An 18,209-nucleotide genomic window follows, 5' to 3' on the forward strand; every position below is an offset into this window, starting at 1 on the left:
AGACAAGAAACTACTGGAAAAGGTCCAGTGGAGGGCTATGAAGATGATGAGGGGACTGGAGCATCTCTCTGTCAAGAGAAGGCCAAGAGACTTGGGGCTGTTGAGCCTGGAGAAGAGGAGACTTCTCTGAGGGGGTTTTTTCAATGTTTATAACTAAAGGGCAAGTGTCAAGAGAATGGAGACAGACTTTTCAGCAGTGCCCAGCAACAGGACAAGAGATGGTGGGCACAAACTGGAACACATGAAGTTCCATCTGAACAAAAGGAAGATCTTTACTGTGAGGGTCACAGGGCAGTGGAACAGGCTGCCCAGAGAGGTTTTGGAGTCTCCTTCTCTGGAGATATTCAAAACCTGCCTAGATTTGTTTCTGTGCAACCTGATATAGATGAACCTCTTTTAGCAGGTGTTGGACTGGATGATCTCCAGAGGTCCCTTCCAATGCCAGCCATTCTGTGATTCTGTGGAATTACCTTTTTTTGTTGTACTGGCACACAGCATAAATTTCTGCCACTTTTACTTGTGGATTGAGTGGAGGTGCATTACATAGTTGGAAAGAGGAAGTGCTTGAGTTCACAGTCAGCTATACTGGCATAGTTTGGGAACAGGTTCTGAGAGCAGAAAATGCTAAAGCTGCATCATTTTCTGAGATGTGCACTTGAGCTCTACAGCATATTTTGTTAAATGAGCTACAGTTCACTGGCAGTCTTAAGTTATAGTGGGGAGGAGGACTGTACCAGTGCTGTAACCAAAGTGAAGTATTACCCAAGGAAATTAAAGAGTATGCCTTGGATTATATCCTTGGTAGCATTATTTGTGTGCAAACTTGATTTTGTTCCCAGTGCATTGTGCTCTGTGCTCAAATTTTAATGTCAGGAAAGTAGTATTGTGTAATATAAGGCCTTGAGGTCTCAAGCTTTGAAATTACAATAAGGGTAGCATGTATCCCTGACTAATGTGTGCTGCTATTGTACAAACATCAGCTTCCTGCTTTGCCCCCTGTGAAAGGCCTGTCCTTTCATACGGGAAGAAACTCCTTATCAGGAGGGCAAATCCCCGAACAGGTCTTTCTTACCAAACTGGCTTTTAAGACCTGAGGCAATGACATCTCTTAACCAAAAGACCTTCCCAGTGTAATCACACCCACAAAATCTGATTTAGCAAGGGCTTGTGGTGTTGGCTGTGCCTTTGTGCTCTCTGGTAAGCTGGCTGGAGTCTCATTCTTTCACAGAACAGCTTCACACCTCTTGCCAGCTCTTTGACCTCCTGGGTCAGCTTGTGAGCCAGATCTACAGTCCATTAACAGGATGCATCTGCTGCTTGTAGGGGGAGAGACGCCACACTACTGTGTTACAGTTGGGACATGTTTCCAAGGCCTCTCTTTAAATCCCTGTTTTACCATAAGGCTTTTTTTTTCCCCTCTGCAGTTGAATACTATCTCCCTCTTCCATCATCTAATGCAACATATGTGGTCCTAAATAAAGAGTTAAGAAACCTGAGAGAATTGTCAGAGCAAAAGGCTTGGGTCAAAGAGTAGGAGGTCAATGAACCATGTCTGACAAGCTGAGGAAACGTTCATTTGAAGATTTAATCAGATTCCTGACTTTCTAATGTTGATTTAGACAGGGAACTGGTTGTGGGTAATGGTAAATTTGAAAAAAATACTTTAAGAGACTATGGTAGATCACTATATTTAAATCTCTAATACTCTTGGGATAAATTTTCCTTTTTTCCCCTCTTTCCTTTACAGTCTGTTTTGTTTTCTAAGAGTGCTTTATCTGGTGGGTAGGTGTGGTAGGTTGAGAGAGGGCTTAGCTCTCTCTCCTCCACAGAGCAAAAAAAAAAACCCACAGCTAACCCAGTGGGAGGAGCAAAGCTATATATTTGCAAGCATATATGGAAAGCAGGTTATATATAACACAATATATACAGGTATTTACAATATATACACAGAAATATACTGCAGAGAGAAATAACACAACAAAAATCCCTCCCCGGGGAGGGATCCCCTCCCTGTAACCCCCTCTCTCCCCCCCTACTTCCCTTTTTCCCCAAAAAGGGGTTAGAGAGAAAGAAAGGCAAGTTATTAAGGAAAAGAGTTGTTAGTAAACTTCAAAAGCCCATGCAGGATTAGTTTTTGCTTATCTCAAGGCCAACTCCAGCTAGTTCACGAAGAAGCAGGCAGGGAGAACAGGCTGAAACCCAAACTCCCCAACTCCCAAACCAAACTGAACTGAGGAAAAAAAAAATTCCAACTGCTCAACAATTTAATTTAGCCATCCACCAATGAAATTAATTTAGAATATCAGAATGTTTTTGTTCTAGTACCGAAAACATTTAGCCAGAGTGTCCCAGCACTGTTTGGTCTTAAAGGCACAGCCTCAAACGATCACAGTAGGAAGCATGGGTTGTATTTTTTCTATGCCTTAAATTTTCTGTTTAACAGACACCACTAAGACCAGAGGATCCTGGCTCTTTACTCCTGAAACATTGTACATAACTCCCCATTGAAAGCAGCACAAGCTCAAGTCTAAACCCACGAATAGATTTTCTGTTACAAGTGAAAACAGGCTGAGAGAGTTGGGGTTGTGCAGTTTGGAGAAGAGAAGGCTCTGAGGAGACCTTACTGTGGTCTTCCAATATCTGAAGGGGGCCTACAAGAAAGCTGGTGAGGGACTTTTTAGGATATCAGGTAGTTGATAGGACTAGGGGGAATGGATCCAGGCTAGAGGAGGGGAGATTTAGATTAGGTGTCAGGAAGAAGTTCTTCACCATAAAGGTGGTGAGACACTTGAATAGGTTGCCCAAAAAGGTGGTGGAAGCCCCATCCCTGGGATGTTTTTAAGGCCAGGCTGGATGTGGCTCTGGGCAACCTGATCTAGTGTGAGGTGTCCCTGCCCATGGTTGGAACCAGATTATCCTTGAGGTCCCTTCCAACCCTGACAATTCTGTGATTCTGTGAAGTAAAATGTACACTTTCCTGGATTTTCTTGGATTAAGGATAATGTAGTAAGATCCTCTAAACTTTGGATTGAAGGGAAAACCAAGAACTGCTTCTTCAGGTGAATCTTTCCGTGGCTAGAGAGGTGTAAAGTATGTGTGTGTTGGTCTGGTGTCACAGAATAAAATGGAACACCCATTATGTTTTTACTGCTGTTCACTCTAATTGTATTTACCTGTAGCTACAATTAGGTGAATTAATGTCCCTTGCAAGTTTTAAGTCTCTTTTTTTTTTGGCACAACTTTTAAAGCTGTGGGAATTTTTCTTGGTTTGTTTTTTGTTAGTTCTGTCAGTGGACAAAAGTACCAGCTCTTCTGGAACATTGAGCTGTCACTTAGAAACTGCACACAAGGAGGAATTGTTGGGGAGGTCTTGGGATAGCTGTAAAGATTACCTAGCACGGGCTCCTTTTAAGTGTGCTGTGTGCTTCTTTTCCTGCAAATGTGAACATGCAGTCAAGCTGCAATTGGTGGCAGATACTCTGTTTCTTACTTGTGAAACAGTTCTCTGTACCAGGAAAGCACATGAAACCTAGGAGGCAGGGTATAGGGTTCATTTTAATTACTCTGCACCATTCAGAGTGGATTCACATTATGCACATTACAGCAGTCAGCATCTACCCCAAGCAAACTTTTCTTGTGATGAAATGTATCAGTCTTCTTCATCCCTGTCCATGGGATGATTCTTACATGTTGCCACTTACATGTGGTAAAGAAGAAATAAACCTACCTCTTTGTGTAAACAAGGAGAAGCTCTTTTTCACTACTGATGTGGTATATGATGTCTCTTTCACAAAACAACCACCTGCAGCAACTTGGGCAGGTTATTTTGTTTGCATAAATTCCTCATCTCTGAAGGTAAGGTGTTGCCATCAATAAGGGTTTCCACAAACTTTCCCTGCTACTGTCCTCAAATTAGAATAGCCCAGATTCAAAGGGATCTTGAATGGTCATCTGGTCCAACCTTGTGTGGATTCCTTTAATGTTAAAACTTTCCTTTAATGTCATCTTTGTCTTGCTGCCTGTGTCTGTTTTCACTGCCTCCAGTTGTGCTTGTGTGGAAATTCCCTCTCCTCATGGTACAGGTTGTCTCCTGGTTTCCACTGCCCACATTGGTCACTATCAATGTTGTCCTTAATTGTAAAATGACTTTGCCAGGAACTGTCTGTATGTGTGTATAGCACCATGAAAGTCAAAATACTCATTCATATCAGGGAGCTCTGTGATGGCAGTGAAAAGAGTAATGTCAAGTTTAAAACGACTGGTTAAAGAATAGAAAGAGCTTTGTTTTCTGCTCACAGTGAAGAGTGGCAACTTCCTTATACCTTCTGCCTTGTCTGTGTCTGTTAAAGATATGTCTGCTAAACATAGTGTTTAGGAGCTTATTGATCTGCACAAATATCCTCTAAAGTAAGCATTGGAAGGTTTGCACAAAAAGACTAGAAGCAGAATAATTGATGTTGCTCTTGTTTAATTGTGTTGAACTGTGTACATTTAATTTGAGCTGTTCTTTATAGCTACAAAACTGTTGCAAGTTAAATATTTTAGTCTAATTACAGAGAACTAAAGTACTGAAACCACAAAATATCACCATTTTTTATTTCAGTAACTAAATATTAGGTTTCCTTCCAGAGACTCTTTCTTAGTTTATCTTTGGAGCCTTTTGAAATGAGGAATTGATAGCATTGCTGAAACACATCGAAATGTCTCTCTCAGCTCTTAGTATTTGCTGGTGAGAAACTCCAGTCAAAGCAAGCATGGAGAATACTTGCAGCTGCTTTCTCAGAAGCTGAGGCCTTCACTGCTATCTCTGCTAGCTGCTGCAGTGTGGTGAAGAATAGAAGCCATATTCACATAAATGTGTCAGTGCTTGGTATGTAGCTGTTCTAACTGACAGTTACAATGGACTCATGTAGGCTAGGTATGTTTGACAGCTGTTGAAGGAAGGACTTGTAACATAAAAATACATCACAGGACAGGCTGATTTCAGTCCTAAAACATACAAGGATGTGGATTGGGAGAAGGTGCTTACACTCTTCTTTTCAAAGCTAGTGGGCAGTTAATTTTTAGCTAATTTTGACTTGTTGGGGTTTTTTTTTTTTGAACTGTGCATTTCTCTGTGATTTATTTCTGTTAACTTATCTTTTTTTTTCCAATCTTCTTTATTTCAATGTGTGCCTGTTTGCCCATAAAGGGATATTACTCTATGAGCCCTTGTGATGACGAATATGTAAGTGTCTATATCTTTATATCCTTTCACATTGCCTGCTCAGCCTGTCACAGCCTGTATTTGTCTTCATTTCACAGTCTGTAACAATTTCCCCTGCATTTTAACCTGTCATAACATTAACTGTGTGGTTTATTAAGAGCCAAAAATGGTACAAGGCTTGGAACTTCTGCATGGAGAGCAGAGCAGAATGGCTTCATAATACACGTAACACAGCATGTCAACAAAAGAGCAGCTTTGTCCACCACTTTTATGTGAAACACAGCCTCTTATAGCATGCAGAAAGCAATTGTTTCTTCTACCTGAACATCTGTGTGCATAGCATACAGTGTCTCTGAAGTGTGCCAACACCTGCTGATCCTGCAACAGCTTTGACAAAGCAAATAAATATTATTGCTAAAGGTAATATAGACAATGAATTTGTGTTCTTCAGAGGTGCATCATATTTCATATATATTTGTATTTTCTGTAGTAGAGATTATAGAATTCTTTCAGGCAATTTAAATGGATCCTCTGTCACTGAAAATGGTATTCTGTGTACTGCCTCTGACTTCTGTAACTCAGATGGGAGTTTGTATTCTGGCAACATCACAAGTACACCATAAGTATCTCATTTTGCCCATAGTCAGAGCATTCCTTGCAAAGAGGAAATGAATCTGCTTCTAAGTAACTCAGTATGTAATCAATTCATAAATGTTATTGACACCAATTCTGCAAAATGTCAGTCAGGATTCTACTTCAAAATAATCCTTATTTATGTTTTCATTGCTTTCTGTGGGTAAGCCAAGATTTTGGCTTTAAAGAAAACCCTTTTTTTCCCCCTAACTGTATTTGTCACCTGGAATTACAGCAACCCCTGTGGGCACTCAAGCTCCTGCTTAAATGATGTTTTGAGAGACAGTCATGGAAATACTGAATATGCTGAACTATCCTTGTGTGCCTCTTCCGATCCTGATTGTAGGGAATACTCTCCACATTCCCCTGTGGTAAAAGGTCGCCTGTATGAGTCAACCTCTTCTGGTGATATGAATGGTCATAATGGACACCTTTAGCTTGACATTTAGCATTTTGTTGCCCTTCATAGTGGTCTGTTTTGAAACTGAGAAAAGTTGATTACAGAGAAACAATTATGAATGAATTATGATCTTTGCTGAAGGAAAGGTTTGCCCTTACACAAGTAACTTTACATGACACAGAAGGTGATAACTTACACCACGGGGCTGTCTATAAACAAATTTTTGTAAAGCTGCCTGACTCTAATGCCAAGGTATGTCTTGACTGCATAGTTTTCAGCCTCCTCTTACTGTTTATATATACATAGCATTTTATACTTTTTTTCCTGACACTTTGTCTTGTCGTTACACTACGACGTAGAATTACAGTGTGACGACTTTATGTACACTTCAGATGTCTCAGAGAACCTGTTTTATATGGCAAGTAGGAAGTTTTCACAACAGCATACCTGTAGTATAAGTAAGGGGAGGAAAAAAAGTAATTAAACCCACCTGCAGATGATCTTAAGAAATAAATCTGCATTGCCCCAGTTTGGAGTCTAATCCATCGTAGGTGGTACGTAGCAGTTTTGTTGTCATTGGCATGTAACAAATGAGCTCCCCATAAATTTGTGAGTTCCAATAATATGTCCAAATTTATTCAAACTTTGGGTTTACTCCCCACTTGCTTCCTCATGTTTCTTAGGTTATTAATTCGGAATCTGCACTGAATGTACGCTGAATTCTTATTTCCAGAGTGGTTGCTTATCACAGAATCTGTCTTTCAGCTTTAGGCTTCAGCATGTTATGAGTTTGTACATCAAATAGCGAAGTGGAGTTGGTTTCAACACAGGGCTGCAGTATTTGATAAAATGAGTTGTGGTTTCAGCTTGCACATGAAATGCATCTGTTTTCTTTTATAAATATTTGCTTTGTTGTTTTATTTTTTTTTTTCCTTCTGAACTTCTTTGGTTTATTCCATGCTGTTGGTAGTCATGCCTTGCTCTGTTCCAAAATGAAGGACTGCCATCTGTAGCTAATCTGCATCAGGACAGAGTTACTTGACTTAATATGGCACCTGGTTTAGTTTTGGCAAGCGCCAACACAAACATAAGTCGTGCCCCGTCATCCTACCTGAATGAGCTATGCTTGGGCTGTTGTCGTCTTCTGCTTGTTTCTTTTCCTTTCCTTAAGACACCCTGCATGTGTTTCAGTTATGCCAAATGATTCTGTCTCAAGATATGTTTTTCATGAGAAGTGTTTTGTTCAAGATTAAGCCTGTGAATGTTGGGAGTTGTGTATTACAGGTGAGTCATGTATGCCCCACGTTCTTCACGCTCTCATTCACTGGCAATGTAAAGAGTACCCTCAAAAGGGTAAATTAATACTTAACCTGTGCCAGCAAAGGTAAGATTGGAGAAATGGCTTGGGACAAAATGCTGAGGAAGTAAATGGGTTTTAGTTGAAGAAAACTGGTGGTAAAGGGGAGATATATAAACTTGATTAATTGAGGCATCTTCTGGTGGTTGATGTGATGGATGTGTAATGAGAGTGTTATTATCTGTCAGCATTGCCTTTGACTGTGTTTGCTTTTCAGTCTGTCCTTGGACTCATCACCTGGCAGTGAAGATTGTAACATTTCTACTAAACTTACAAGGATGTTAAGCACACTTTCTTTAGTGTGCTTTGGTGGCTATGAATGCACAGTGCTGATGGGTTTACTTTTGCATGTACATCTATTTAAAAGCAGCTGTTATAAATAAGCCTGGGCTTTCCAGCCCTCAGTGCTCTCCCAAAACCACAGTGCAGGTGGAGTTTTTGCACTATTGCTACAGAAATGACAAGATAGAAAGAGTTCAGCATTTAGATTTGAGAATGAACACCAGGAAAGAAAAGAATGGGTCTACAAGGATCAAAAAAACAAAAGGACAAAGTGGGATGTGTCCTGCCTACCTTCAGTATAAACTTTTTCCTCAGCTAAATGTATCCCTCTGTTCCTAACATTAATCTTTAAAGAGTTCATAATTTTGTATGTGTCTGCAACATTTTTTAAAGCATATGGCTAAAGGTTTGCAAAGAATTGAGTTTTGCTGTTAATTTGGTGGTAGGGCAGTGTTTTTGTTCCCAAGAATCTCTTGCTTGTGCTTTCCATGGTAGCAATGCATTGAGGAGGTGAAGGCTGGTTCATTGGGCACTGCTACCAGAAGTAATGTATGTAGAAGCCTGGCTTTGGATCTGCTGTGTACAGCAATAATGATGAAGACTATGACCTTTTTCCAGTGGCTAGATTATATGTCTTAAATTAAGTCAGCATGCTGACGTAAGTAAGCCCAAGAGCTGGAGTAAGACCCAACTGTGTGTGAGGTGTGGTTTTCCTTTTGTTAAAGCTAATGCACGAGTCAAGAACTAGAGCTTAACACAGCTTTTATAGGGCTGGGTTACGTAAATGTATTTAACTTGGTAAATATCCTGAGACTGGGACATCTCACCTCCCTACCAAGAAGGAGACATGGAAACAAACAAACAAATGTTACCTAGTGAAATGTGAAAGGAGGTGCTGAGGCTGAAGTGTATTTGCTTTGGTGGGCTGCCTGCTAGGGAATTTTTAATGTGCATTTACCTTTCCCTGCTTGTGTGGGGCAAAGCACTTTGTGAGATTGAAAAGAGCACTCTGCTTAAGGAATAAGTATTGAACCAAGTTAAAAGGAAACCTTAGGAGGGGTCTATATGTCACCTTTTTAATTAAGAAATGCTTATGTGAAGGAAGCAATGAAATTTTCAGCAGAGTATGGGTTGTATTCCCCACACTTGATTTTCATCTGAGTCCAGAACCCAGTGCTTCCCATTGCCAAGACTGCTGCTTCCAACTGGTCAAATCTGCTGGCACTGAAGGTGAGGCATGGAGCTAGGTATAAATCAGTTGCGACAGGAAAGGTTTAGGTTGGACATGAGGAAAAACTTCTATACCAAAAGGGTTATCAGAGACTGGAACAGGCTGCCCAGGGAAGTGGTTGAATCACCATTCCTGGATGTATTTAAAAGCTGTGCAGGTTCTAGACTGATAAACATGTGTTTGATCAAAAAAGTGAGTGCTGGACCACAAGGCTTGCCATCTCAGGGGTCCTGCCCTCAGAGCTCCAGTCTCTCTCTCCAGGGTCTGCCTTCCCTGTGTGACTCCTTTTCGGTATAGGGAAACTAGAGAGCCAAACCAAACTAAATGCATTGCTGTGCTGCCTGCTTTAAAAAGTAATTTGGGAATTAGTTAGACTTTGTCCTGCTTGGTGTGATTGATTTTTAAAATGCAGATTATTATTTTTTTTCCCAATTGAAGTTTCTGTAGTTTGAGATTTACAAAAGCTGGCAAAAATTACATTGGCCAGAAGGTTTTGTTTGTGTGGAAGGGTTATACATGTGTCTTTGCCAACCAAGCTGGATTTTGGTTGGAGCACATTTTTTCATTCTGAAGCAGCAAAGAAGTGGTGGATAAAAAGGACTTTGCTAACAAGCAGAGGGCTTTCATGTACATCCATTTTATCTTAGTGACCTGCTCTATTTCTTTTCTCTCTACCATTCTTTGTCTCACTTCCTTTCCCATTTCTTTTAATGGAGAAGGGTGCTGAGAAAGGCCACAAAAGTGACTTGTGAACTCATTGTGCACTCAGATGGCAAGATGATAGGTTTTGACTGAGAAAACAGTTTTGTTTCATCCAAAATTAACTTCTGGTATTTATTTAAAATGCGAGACAAAACAACCCAAATGCAAATAAATGAGGGGAAAACGGGTTAGACAGATATGATACTTAGAAAGATATTCATATTGTGTAAAATTAACTATGGTTTGGGAACTGCTGTCAAGACAGGTTCATTTTGAAGTGTATGGCCTGCTAACTGTCTATTGTGTACAAGTCATTCATTGACTTAAACATGAAATGCTTTCCAATGTGTGGGTAAAGCTTATTTCACATCTAAGAGAGCAGTTCCTTGTGTTACGAAGGATACCCATGAGGTCATGCGTTCAAGAATATGTCAGCTGGGGTAACTCAATATTCTCCATGATATTTCATGCCTTTTGTCTCCTAAATCCCTCCATTTTTAATCTGACAATAGACATTGATTATATAGCTCTTGCTGAAAGAGGCCAGGTTAGAGGAGACGGCCAGTTTTAAAGGCAGAAGTGGTAATGAGAGGTCTTTTTAGAAAGCAAGAAGGGAGATGAACACAAAGAGATGACACTCAATATTCTGCGAATATGGCATGTAGTTGACATCACAATGCATGATGTGAAGCACTCCTGTGCCAGAATTGCTGCTTTTTTGGCTCACCTTCAATTAGCTCCAGCAAAAAAATACTTACACAAACATGCCACTTTTATATGGTGTTGGTATTGGTTTTGACTCATTCAGCAGTGGTGCCTACATATGCTCTGTATCTCACTGCCTCAGAGAGAAAATACCCAGGCTTGAACTGAAGGGGAGACCTTACTGCTCTTTACAGCTACCTGAAAGGAGCTTGTATCCAGGTTGGGGTTGGTCTTTTCTCCCAGGCAACCTGCAACAGAACGAGAGGACACAGTCTCAAGCTGTGCCAGGGGAAGTTTAGGCTGGATGTTAGGAAAATGTCTTCGCAGAAAGAGCGATTAGCCATTGGAATGGGCTGCCCAGGGAGATGGTGCAGTCATCATCCCTGGAAGCGTTTAAAAAAAGGCTGGATGTGGCACTTAGTGCCATGGTTTAGTTGATTAGATTGTGTTGGGTAATAGGTTTCATAGTATCATAGTATCAGTCAGGGTTGGAAGGGACCATGAGGATCATGAGTTCCACCCCCACTGCCATGGGCAGGGACACCCCACACTGCATCAGGCTGGCCAGAGCCTCATCCAGCCTGGTCTTAAATACCTCCAGGGACGGGGCCTCAACCACCTCCCTGGACAACCCAAGGTTGGACTTGATGATCTTGGAGGTCTTTTCCAATCTGGTTAATTCCGTGATTCTGTGGTAATCCTGTGCAGAACCACTGAGAAATGGCATACTGTTCATTAGTGGTTTCAGCCATACTAGAATATATAGTCTTCTCTTTACCTTTTAATAGTTGTATATGTTAATAGCCACAGGCACTCAGGTAACCCTTTATTGTGACACTAATGCAGTAACATGTGTTAGGTCTCCAGTGAAAGATTGTTGCAACTTTAAGGTATGAAAATTTTTTGAAGGCAATGTCTTCTTCTTCCTCAGACTGGTAGTGTCAACTTTGCTTTTCTCCCCTGTTTATTTGTTTTAAATGCTTCAAGTATAGGTAATTTTTGGAGTATGAAACTGAAGATAACGTAGCCAGATCATAACAAAAGAAGTTTTTACCTATGGAACACATTAAGGGAAAAGAAGGATAAACACTCCAGTCCTCTCTATTTACTTGTGTTACTATCGTGCAACACAAGTCTTACAGAAGAAGGTCCACAGAACCTCAGAGAGAGAATTTACTGTGGACCTTATTAGTAAAACCATTGGTGTGAAATTTGGACTAATCTATTGTGATTCTTTTTTGTTTGTTTCTTTTCCTGATCCAGGCTTCCACAATGTTAAGAGCATCTTTAGCTCCGGCGTAAGTATTTGTTGCTGAGCTCTACTTAACATCTGTAGAGAAGAGGAGGAAGGGTTTGTTAACTGAAGTATGAGTGATCTGCACATGGGAATCACTCATCCTCTATGTGCTTCCTCTGCTCTCAGTGGTTTAGTTGATAAGATGGTATTGGGTGATAGGTTGGGCTTGATGATCTTGAAGGTCTTTTCCAACCTGGTTAATTCTATTCTATTCTATTCTGTTCTATTCTATTCTATTCTGTTCTATCCTATTCTATCCTATCCTGTCCTATCCTATCCTATCCTATCCTATCCTATCCTATCCTATCCTATCCTATCCTATCCTATCCTATCCTATCAACACTGAATGCAAATACTGTGTGATCTGTATTCTTCTGTTGGGCAGGTTCAGTAACATCCTGATTTCTCCAGGATGTTGCTGAGTCCAGTAAATTTGCCACTCCACACCTGGGAGCTGATTGCTGCGTTTTCTTCACTCTTTCCACATAGTGGAGTCCTGTTCTTGTAACTGGTTTACTTCTCACAAATCCAGAAAAAGGGAAATTTGGTAATGAGGATTTTGGGATAGGGATGGGAAGATAGTAAAAAAAAATAAATTAGTGAAACATATCTAAATATGAAAGCATTGATTGGAAGCAGCTTTGTTAAGGGGAAACTTCTATTGCAATGTTAAACTCAAAGTACCAAGATAGTGCTAGTGGATGGAAAGTGGTCCTGCATTAAGTGTTATATTAAGCCAGCATAGTCCAGCCTGTAAAAATCCATTCAGCCTACCACCTTTGCCTTGGAGAAAACATCTCTGTATGCCTGAAGGCTTAGAGGTGAAATGAGGGCTGCAGCTTGTTACAGTGTGCCGAGACCCACAAGCCGCTGCCCTCATGCCTTTGTGGTCCAAAAAAAGACCAAAAAAGGATGTTACTGTACTGGTTTGTGTCGTTAAAAAGCTCTGATCATCAATTGGCTGCTTGTCAGAGTTTAGTGTTTGCAAGTTGTGATGGTAAATGAGCTGCATGCATGCTGAAAACCAAGTCCAAGTTTTAAAAGTTTTTTGTTTTAACACGGTAATAAAAGTAACAAAGTTGTGAAAATGTGGAAGCTCTTTTCCTAAAGCAGACATCCTGTTTGGGCTCTTCTCACCTCAGTATTCAGCTTCCCTGAATGAGAAGAGAGAGTTTTGATGAATGTCTTTCCTGTTTGCATTGTAGGAAGATGCAGGATGTGCCATTGTTGCCCTCTTTGGATTATGAGAAGCTGAAGAAGGATTTGGTTGCAGGGAATGATCGTCTCAAGGCCTTCTTGCTGCAGGCTCTGCGCTGGGTAAGGGAGATGGCCTCTGTAGGAGGAAGAAATAGGTCCCTTTTGGAGAGTTCCAGGGCTAAATTCCGTTTTGTGTGCAAGGTGATTGTTCTGGTGATCAGCTGAACATTACAGACCACTTCTCTCTTTGTCAGTGAAGCTTGCTGAGGCTCTTAAGGTGATGAATAAAGTCCAGACAGTATCTTTTTGTAGCAGTGTCCTCATCTTAAGCAAGCCAGATAGGAGTTCCTGGGATCTTCAGTGGAAGCAGTTTCTAATGTTATTTTCAAAGAATTGCTGCTTTAGGCAGCTCCTTTTCCTATGTATTGCCCTGGTTTAGATTTATAAAAATATTGCTGTATCCAAGAAATACCAGACCCTAATAATCAGTTTCCCTTTAATAATCAAAGTGTTCCACAAGAGCCAGCCCTTTGGTTGACTCAGGTCATGTAATGGTATTTCAGAGAAAGATGCCAACAGGAAGTTCTATTTTCCTGCTGAAAGGGAAGCTGATGGCTTCAACGTGACAAACGTGAAAGCTCCTAACAGTGGAATTCTGATCAAACTTCTATGTCCATTTTCACATTAAAAAAACCCCATCTGTTTGTTCTGACCAGTGGTTCTTCTAGCCCAGTACTCTTATCTCAGATGTTTCAGAAAAGCACTGCATCTGTAGCTGTTAGAGAGGCTTTTTAACCTTACAGGAAGTAATGCTGTATGCTTCCTGTAATGACAGCTGCTAAGTAATGGTTTTGTAATGGATCACTGAGCTGAGGTCAGGGCAGTTTATTTCATCTCTACCTTGGATCACTGAGGTTGAGCTCCTCCTCCCCATCATAAGAAGTTTTTCAGCTATCTGCACCTTTAGAGTCTTCAGTTCTCATCAATTCTCATTACCATTTATTGATTTGGCAGGGTTGTTTATGTTGTTATTTGTTTCAGCGCTTGACAACATCATATCCTGGAGAGCAGAGAGACACTGTCCTGCAAGCCTACATCAGTAATGACCTCCTGGACTGCCACAGCAACTGCGAGGTCAGGTGGAAAGCGTTTTCCTCCAATTTCTATGTGATGCTGCTCATTTGTTTCTATGAAGTGTGCTGATCAGAAAAATTTATCACTCTCTGGAAGGGGAAAAAAAAATAGTAGTGTCAAAATTGGGAGATACATTTAACTTCAGTGTCCCCCTCTTTAAATTTGATGGGCAAAGCTTTGCCTTTCAAAAGTGCTTAGTGTTGATACAGTTCTTGTAGACAAGTGGAAGTTTGTCAGCTCTCCTGGTGTTTGGTGTCTGTGAGTTGAACAGGAGTTTACTGAAGCCCTTATGTGGGAGTTAGCTCTTGCTTATCAGGTGCTACATCTCTTTGAGTGATTATGCATCATTAGATAATACTTTCAATCCATTCCACTGATACCGGGTAACGACTCAGTTAGGACTTCAGTCTCAATAACTCTATGGAATATCTAATTATGCACTTAGAATCATAGAATCAATAGTGTTGGAAAAGACCTCAAAGATCATCAAGTCCAACCTGTCACCCAACACCTCATGACTACTAAACCATGGCACCAAGTGCCATGTCCAATCCCCTCTTGAACACCTCCAGGGATGGTGACTCCACCACCTCCCTGGGCAGCACATTCCAATGGCTAACAACTCTCTCAATGAAGAACTTTCTCCTCACCTTGAGCCTAAACTTCCCCTGGTGCAGTTTGAGAGTGTGTCCTCTTGTTCTGGTGATGGCTGCCTGGGAGAAGAGACCAACTACATCCTGGCTACAACCTCCCTTCAGGTAGCTGTAGACAGCAATAAGGTCTCCCCTGAGCCTCCTCTTCTCCAGGCTAAACAATCCCAGCTCCCTCAGCCTCTCCTCGTAGGGCTTGTGCTTGAGGCCTCTCCTCAGCCTCGTTGCCCTTCTCTGGACCCTTCAAGAGTCTCAATGTCCTTCTTAAATTGAGGGGCCCAGAACTGAACACAGCACTTAACTCTTGTAGCAACAAATTCACTTTGGAATTTGGAATGAACTGTCACCTTCTTTTTCTTTTTTTTTTCTTTTTTGGAAAGGAGATAGCTGGTATGCTGATTTTGAAAGATTGCTTCAGTCACCAATAAACCAAATTTCTAACAAAAAGTGCAACTTATTTTCATTTTTAATAGTGAATTTTATGCATGAATTCCCTAGTTCTTTGAAGCAGGAAGCCTGCTTGTTACCTAGTGGCTTCTGCTGTCATTGCAAACAGTAATTTCACTAGAAAAGTTGAAGGATGATTAAGTCAATGATCTGATTTCTCTCTGTAAAGCTCTGTAAGACACAAGTTGTGTGTATGTAATGCCTGAAGTAGACCAGGTTAAAAATAGTTTGCAATGTGGTGTTCTTGGGGACGTGGTGGAGTCACCATCACTGGAGGTGTTTAGGAAGAGACTCGATGGGGTGCTTGGTGCCATGGTTTAGTTGATTAGATGGTGTTGGGTGATAGGTTGGACTTGATGATCTCAAAGGTCTTTTCCAACCTGGTTAATTCTATTCTATTCTGTTCTATTCTATTCTATTCTGTTCTGTTCTGTTCTGTTCTGTTCTGTTCCCTGAACTGCTTTCCCACACTTTTAGTTGTCAAACAAAAGCATTCCTATTCAGGCAACATTCATGTGTTTATAGTCATCAACAAAATGATCAGATTTTTCACTGACTAAACACTCATTTTAGATACCAGCTTTAACTATTGATTAATTGATTTACAGTTCTCACCCTACACTATGGAGCTTACTGGTGTTTCAACAAAGTGAGCTGAGGAACTATTTGTTTGTTTCCTTCCCTCCCTCACCCTCCTGCCCGTAAAAGAAGGCACTGAGAAATGTTAAATCCTATTGACGTTATTTAAGATATTGATGTACGTGCAAAGTGTTTGCTGTGAACATTTATTGAAGCTTTTAAAACACAGTGAAAGACTTTAATAAAACATCACCAAAGCAGCCAAATGCAATGTTTTCTTTCTTTTTCAGGGAAATGTCCTCAAATTACTACATTCTAAGAGTAAGGTTGTTAGACAGTATATGGCAAGGCTCATCAATGCTTTTGCTTCACTGGCAGAAGGTAAGAGATTTGCTGCAAAGAGAAGAAGACAGCATTTTCATGTAAGGCTGCCTTAGAGGTACTTCATAAGTGCATGTCATGGCTTGTGGAATTTTAGAACCTTATTTTCACCGTTTTTCTAGGGATTCACTGTCTTTTGTTACATGCATTCAAAACAGTTCTTTGGTATCTGGAAAGTCTTCACATTGACACTATAGACTCAGCACTTCTGGCTTCTTTTGGTGACTTGTAGCCTACGTGGGAACTTACCCCACTGCTGCCTTTAATCTTGCCTGCCGTCTTTTCATGAGTGGTTACCAAAAACACAGCAACAACAACAAAGCTGCTCTTACATCTTCCTGGTTCTCACCTGAATACATCTTTGTACATTTTTAGTTGCATATATGTACAGCTTTGTGTCTCTGCGTGTCCCAGATTAGCCCTCGGTTTGGTGCTACATGGGAAGCAAACTGTTGCTAGGAACTGAAATCCCCTTTAGAAGTCAATAGCAGTAAGACACCTAATATTCCTGAGCATTTTGAGCATTTGTATACTCTTCCTAGGGTATACAAAACTGATAAATCTGAAGGCATGTACTGAAAGGGGAAGAGTGGATTCTGTGTGGTACTCGCTTCACAAGTCGGGGCCTCTAATGGCCCAGGTGGCTGCACTGAGTGCAACTGGTCTACTAGACAACTTGTTCATGCAGGTTTTTTTGCGTCTTGGCACAAGATTGTGGCTTGTCAAGAAGAAACTGAAGTCAATCCTGCTTACTTTTCCAAGGGGAGGGAGCTTTTCTGTCATAAGCTGATATCTTGGCATCTGTTCTTTCATCGCTTGTTTGCACCAGGTCGTGTCTACCTGTCTCAGAACCCAACGTTGCTGCAAATGCTGGAGGAGAGACTGAAAGCTGAAGACAAGGATTCCCTTACATGGGAGAATGTTCTGGGGGCTCTACAGAAATTCAGTCTCAGGTGATGAAAGCACAGCACACAGTGGTGACAGCAGGAGAGGAAATGCAGGCTAGTTAGGCTCTGTTGAGGGAGGAAAAAGAGCACTTGATTTTCCCATAACAATCATCAGAACCTCTGATGACTGATGAAAGCAGTTTCATTTATTATGGAGAAGATCTCAGTTTTGCTGACTGAATTAACCTGACTTCCTACCAGCTGTCAAGATTCAAGTAAACATACATCTGCCATAGCCTTGTGTGCTTTATGTGTATCCCTTAGTTGAACAAAGTGGAAATCCTAATGCAGAAAGCTCTGAAGATCCTACACAGAAAAGGAGCTGTGTTATATTGCAAAGCATAAGGTTTTCATTATGCTTTCTGCGAACATTTTTTTGGGATTTCATCTTCATCCTGTTGATCCTCTTTCCTGGAGCTGTCTATGCATGGACTGTCTTGTTTCTTACTTTCACAGTAGCAGTCTGACTCAAATGCTCACCACAAGAGAAATGTCATGCAAAAGAAGTAAAGGGCATGATATTTCTCCCATTTATCAAGTATCATCTAGGAACTCTGTTTTCACAGTACTCAGGAGGAATATTCAGCACAGAATAGTTGACTAAATGTAAGCAGTTAGCTGCATGTGGTTAGTTCCTGTCACTTTCATTCACGTCTCTTCTAAAATAAAGACTGCCAATGTTAGGGGCTTTTTTATTTGTTTGGTTTGGCTTGTTGAAGAATGAGGGCTGCTTTGGGATTTGCTTCATTTAGAGCTTAGCTGGATGAAGCAGATGTAAATGAGCTTCTGGTAAAATTCTGGACTGCTTCCTGATGTGATACCTTTTATGTATTTGAGATGAAAAAGAATAAATCTTCATATCCTTACTGCTTGAAATCCTAAACCAATCTTAATGATTTTTCTATTAAGGCAATTGTTGAACTGAAGAAGCTGCTTTGAATTTTGGGGCCTGGGCACTCAGTGACTGAAAATGTGAAAGATTTTTTCATTTTCAAAAATATAGCACTTAATCTTCTAGAAAGTTAATTGCAGATACTTGATGTGCAGAACTCCTTGAATAG

At 40.7% G+C, this 18,209-nt stretch overlaps 1 protein-coding gene across 1 annotated transcript in view; it reads left to right on the top strand.

Annotated features, from left to right (window-relative positions):
* ARMC9 (armadillo repeat containing 9) overlaps positions 1–18,209 on the top strand; it is a 67,153-nt gene that overhangs the window by 17,886 nt on the left and 31,058 nt on the right. The window contains exons 10-15 of the mRNA XM_009903506.2: positions 5,192–5,227; positions 11,780–11,814; positions 13,019–13,130; positions 14,052–14,144; positions 16,111–16,201; positions 17,031–17,154. Of these exons, the coding sequence (XP_009901808.2) occupies positions 5,192–5,227; positions 11,780–11,814; positions 13,019–13,130; positions 14,052–14,144; positions 16,111–16,201; positions 17,031–17,154 (491 nt within the window). The remainder of the gene's footprint in view (positions 1–5,191; positions 5,228–11,779; positions 11,815–13,018; positions 13,131–14,051; positions 14,145–16,110; positions 16,202–17,030; positions 17,155–18,209) is intronic.

The sequence above is a fragment of the Dryobates pubescens genome, chromosome 13 (genome assembly GCF_014839835.1).
Source record: "Dryobates pubescens isolate bDryPub1 chromosome 13, bDryPub1.pri, whole genome shotgun sequence".
Classification (NCBI taxonomy): Eukaryota; Metazoa; Chordata; class Aves; order Piciformes; family Picidae; genus Dryobates; species Dryobates pubescens.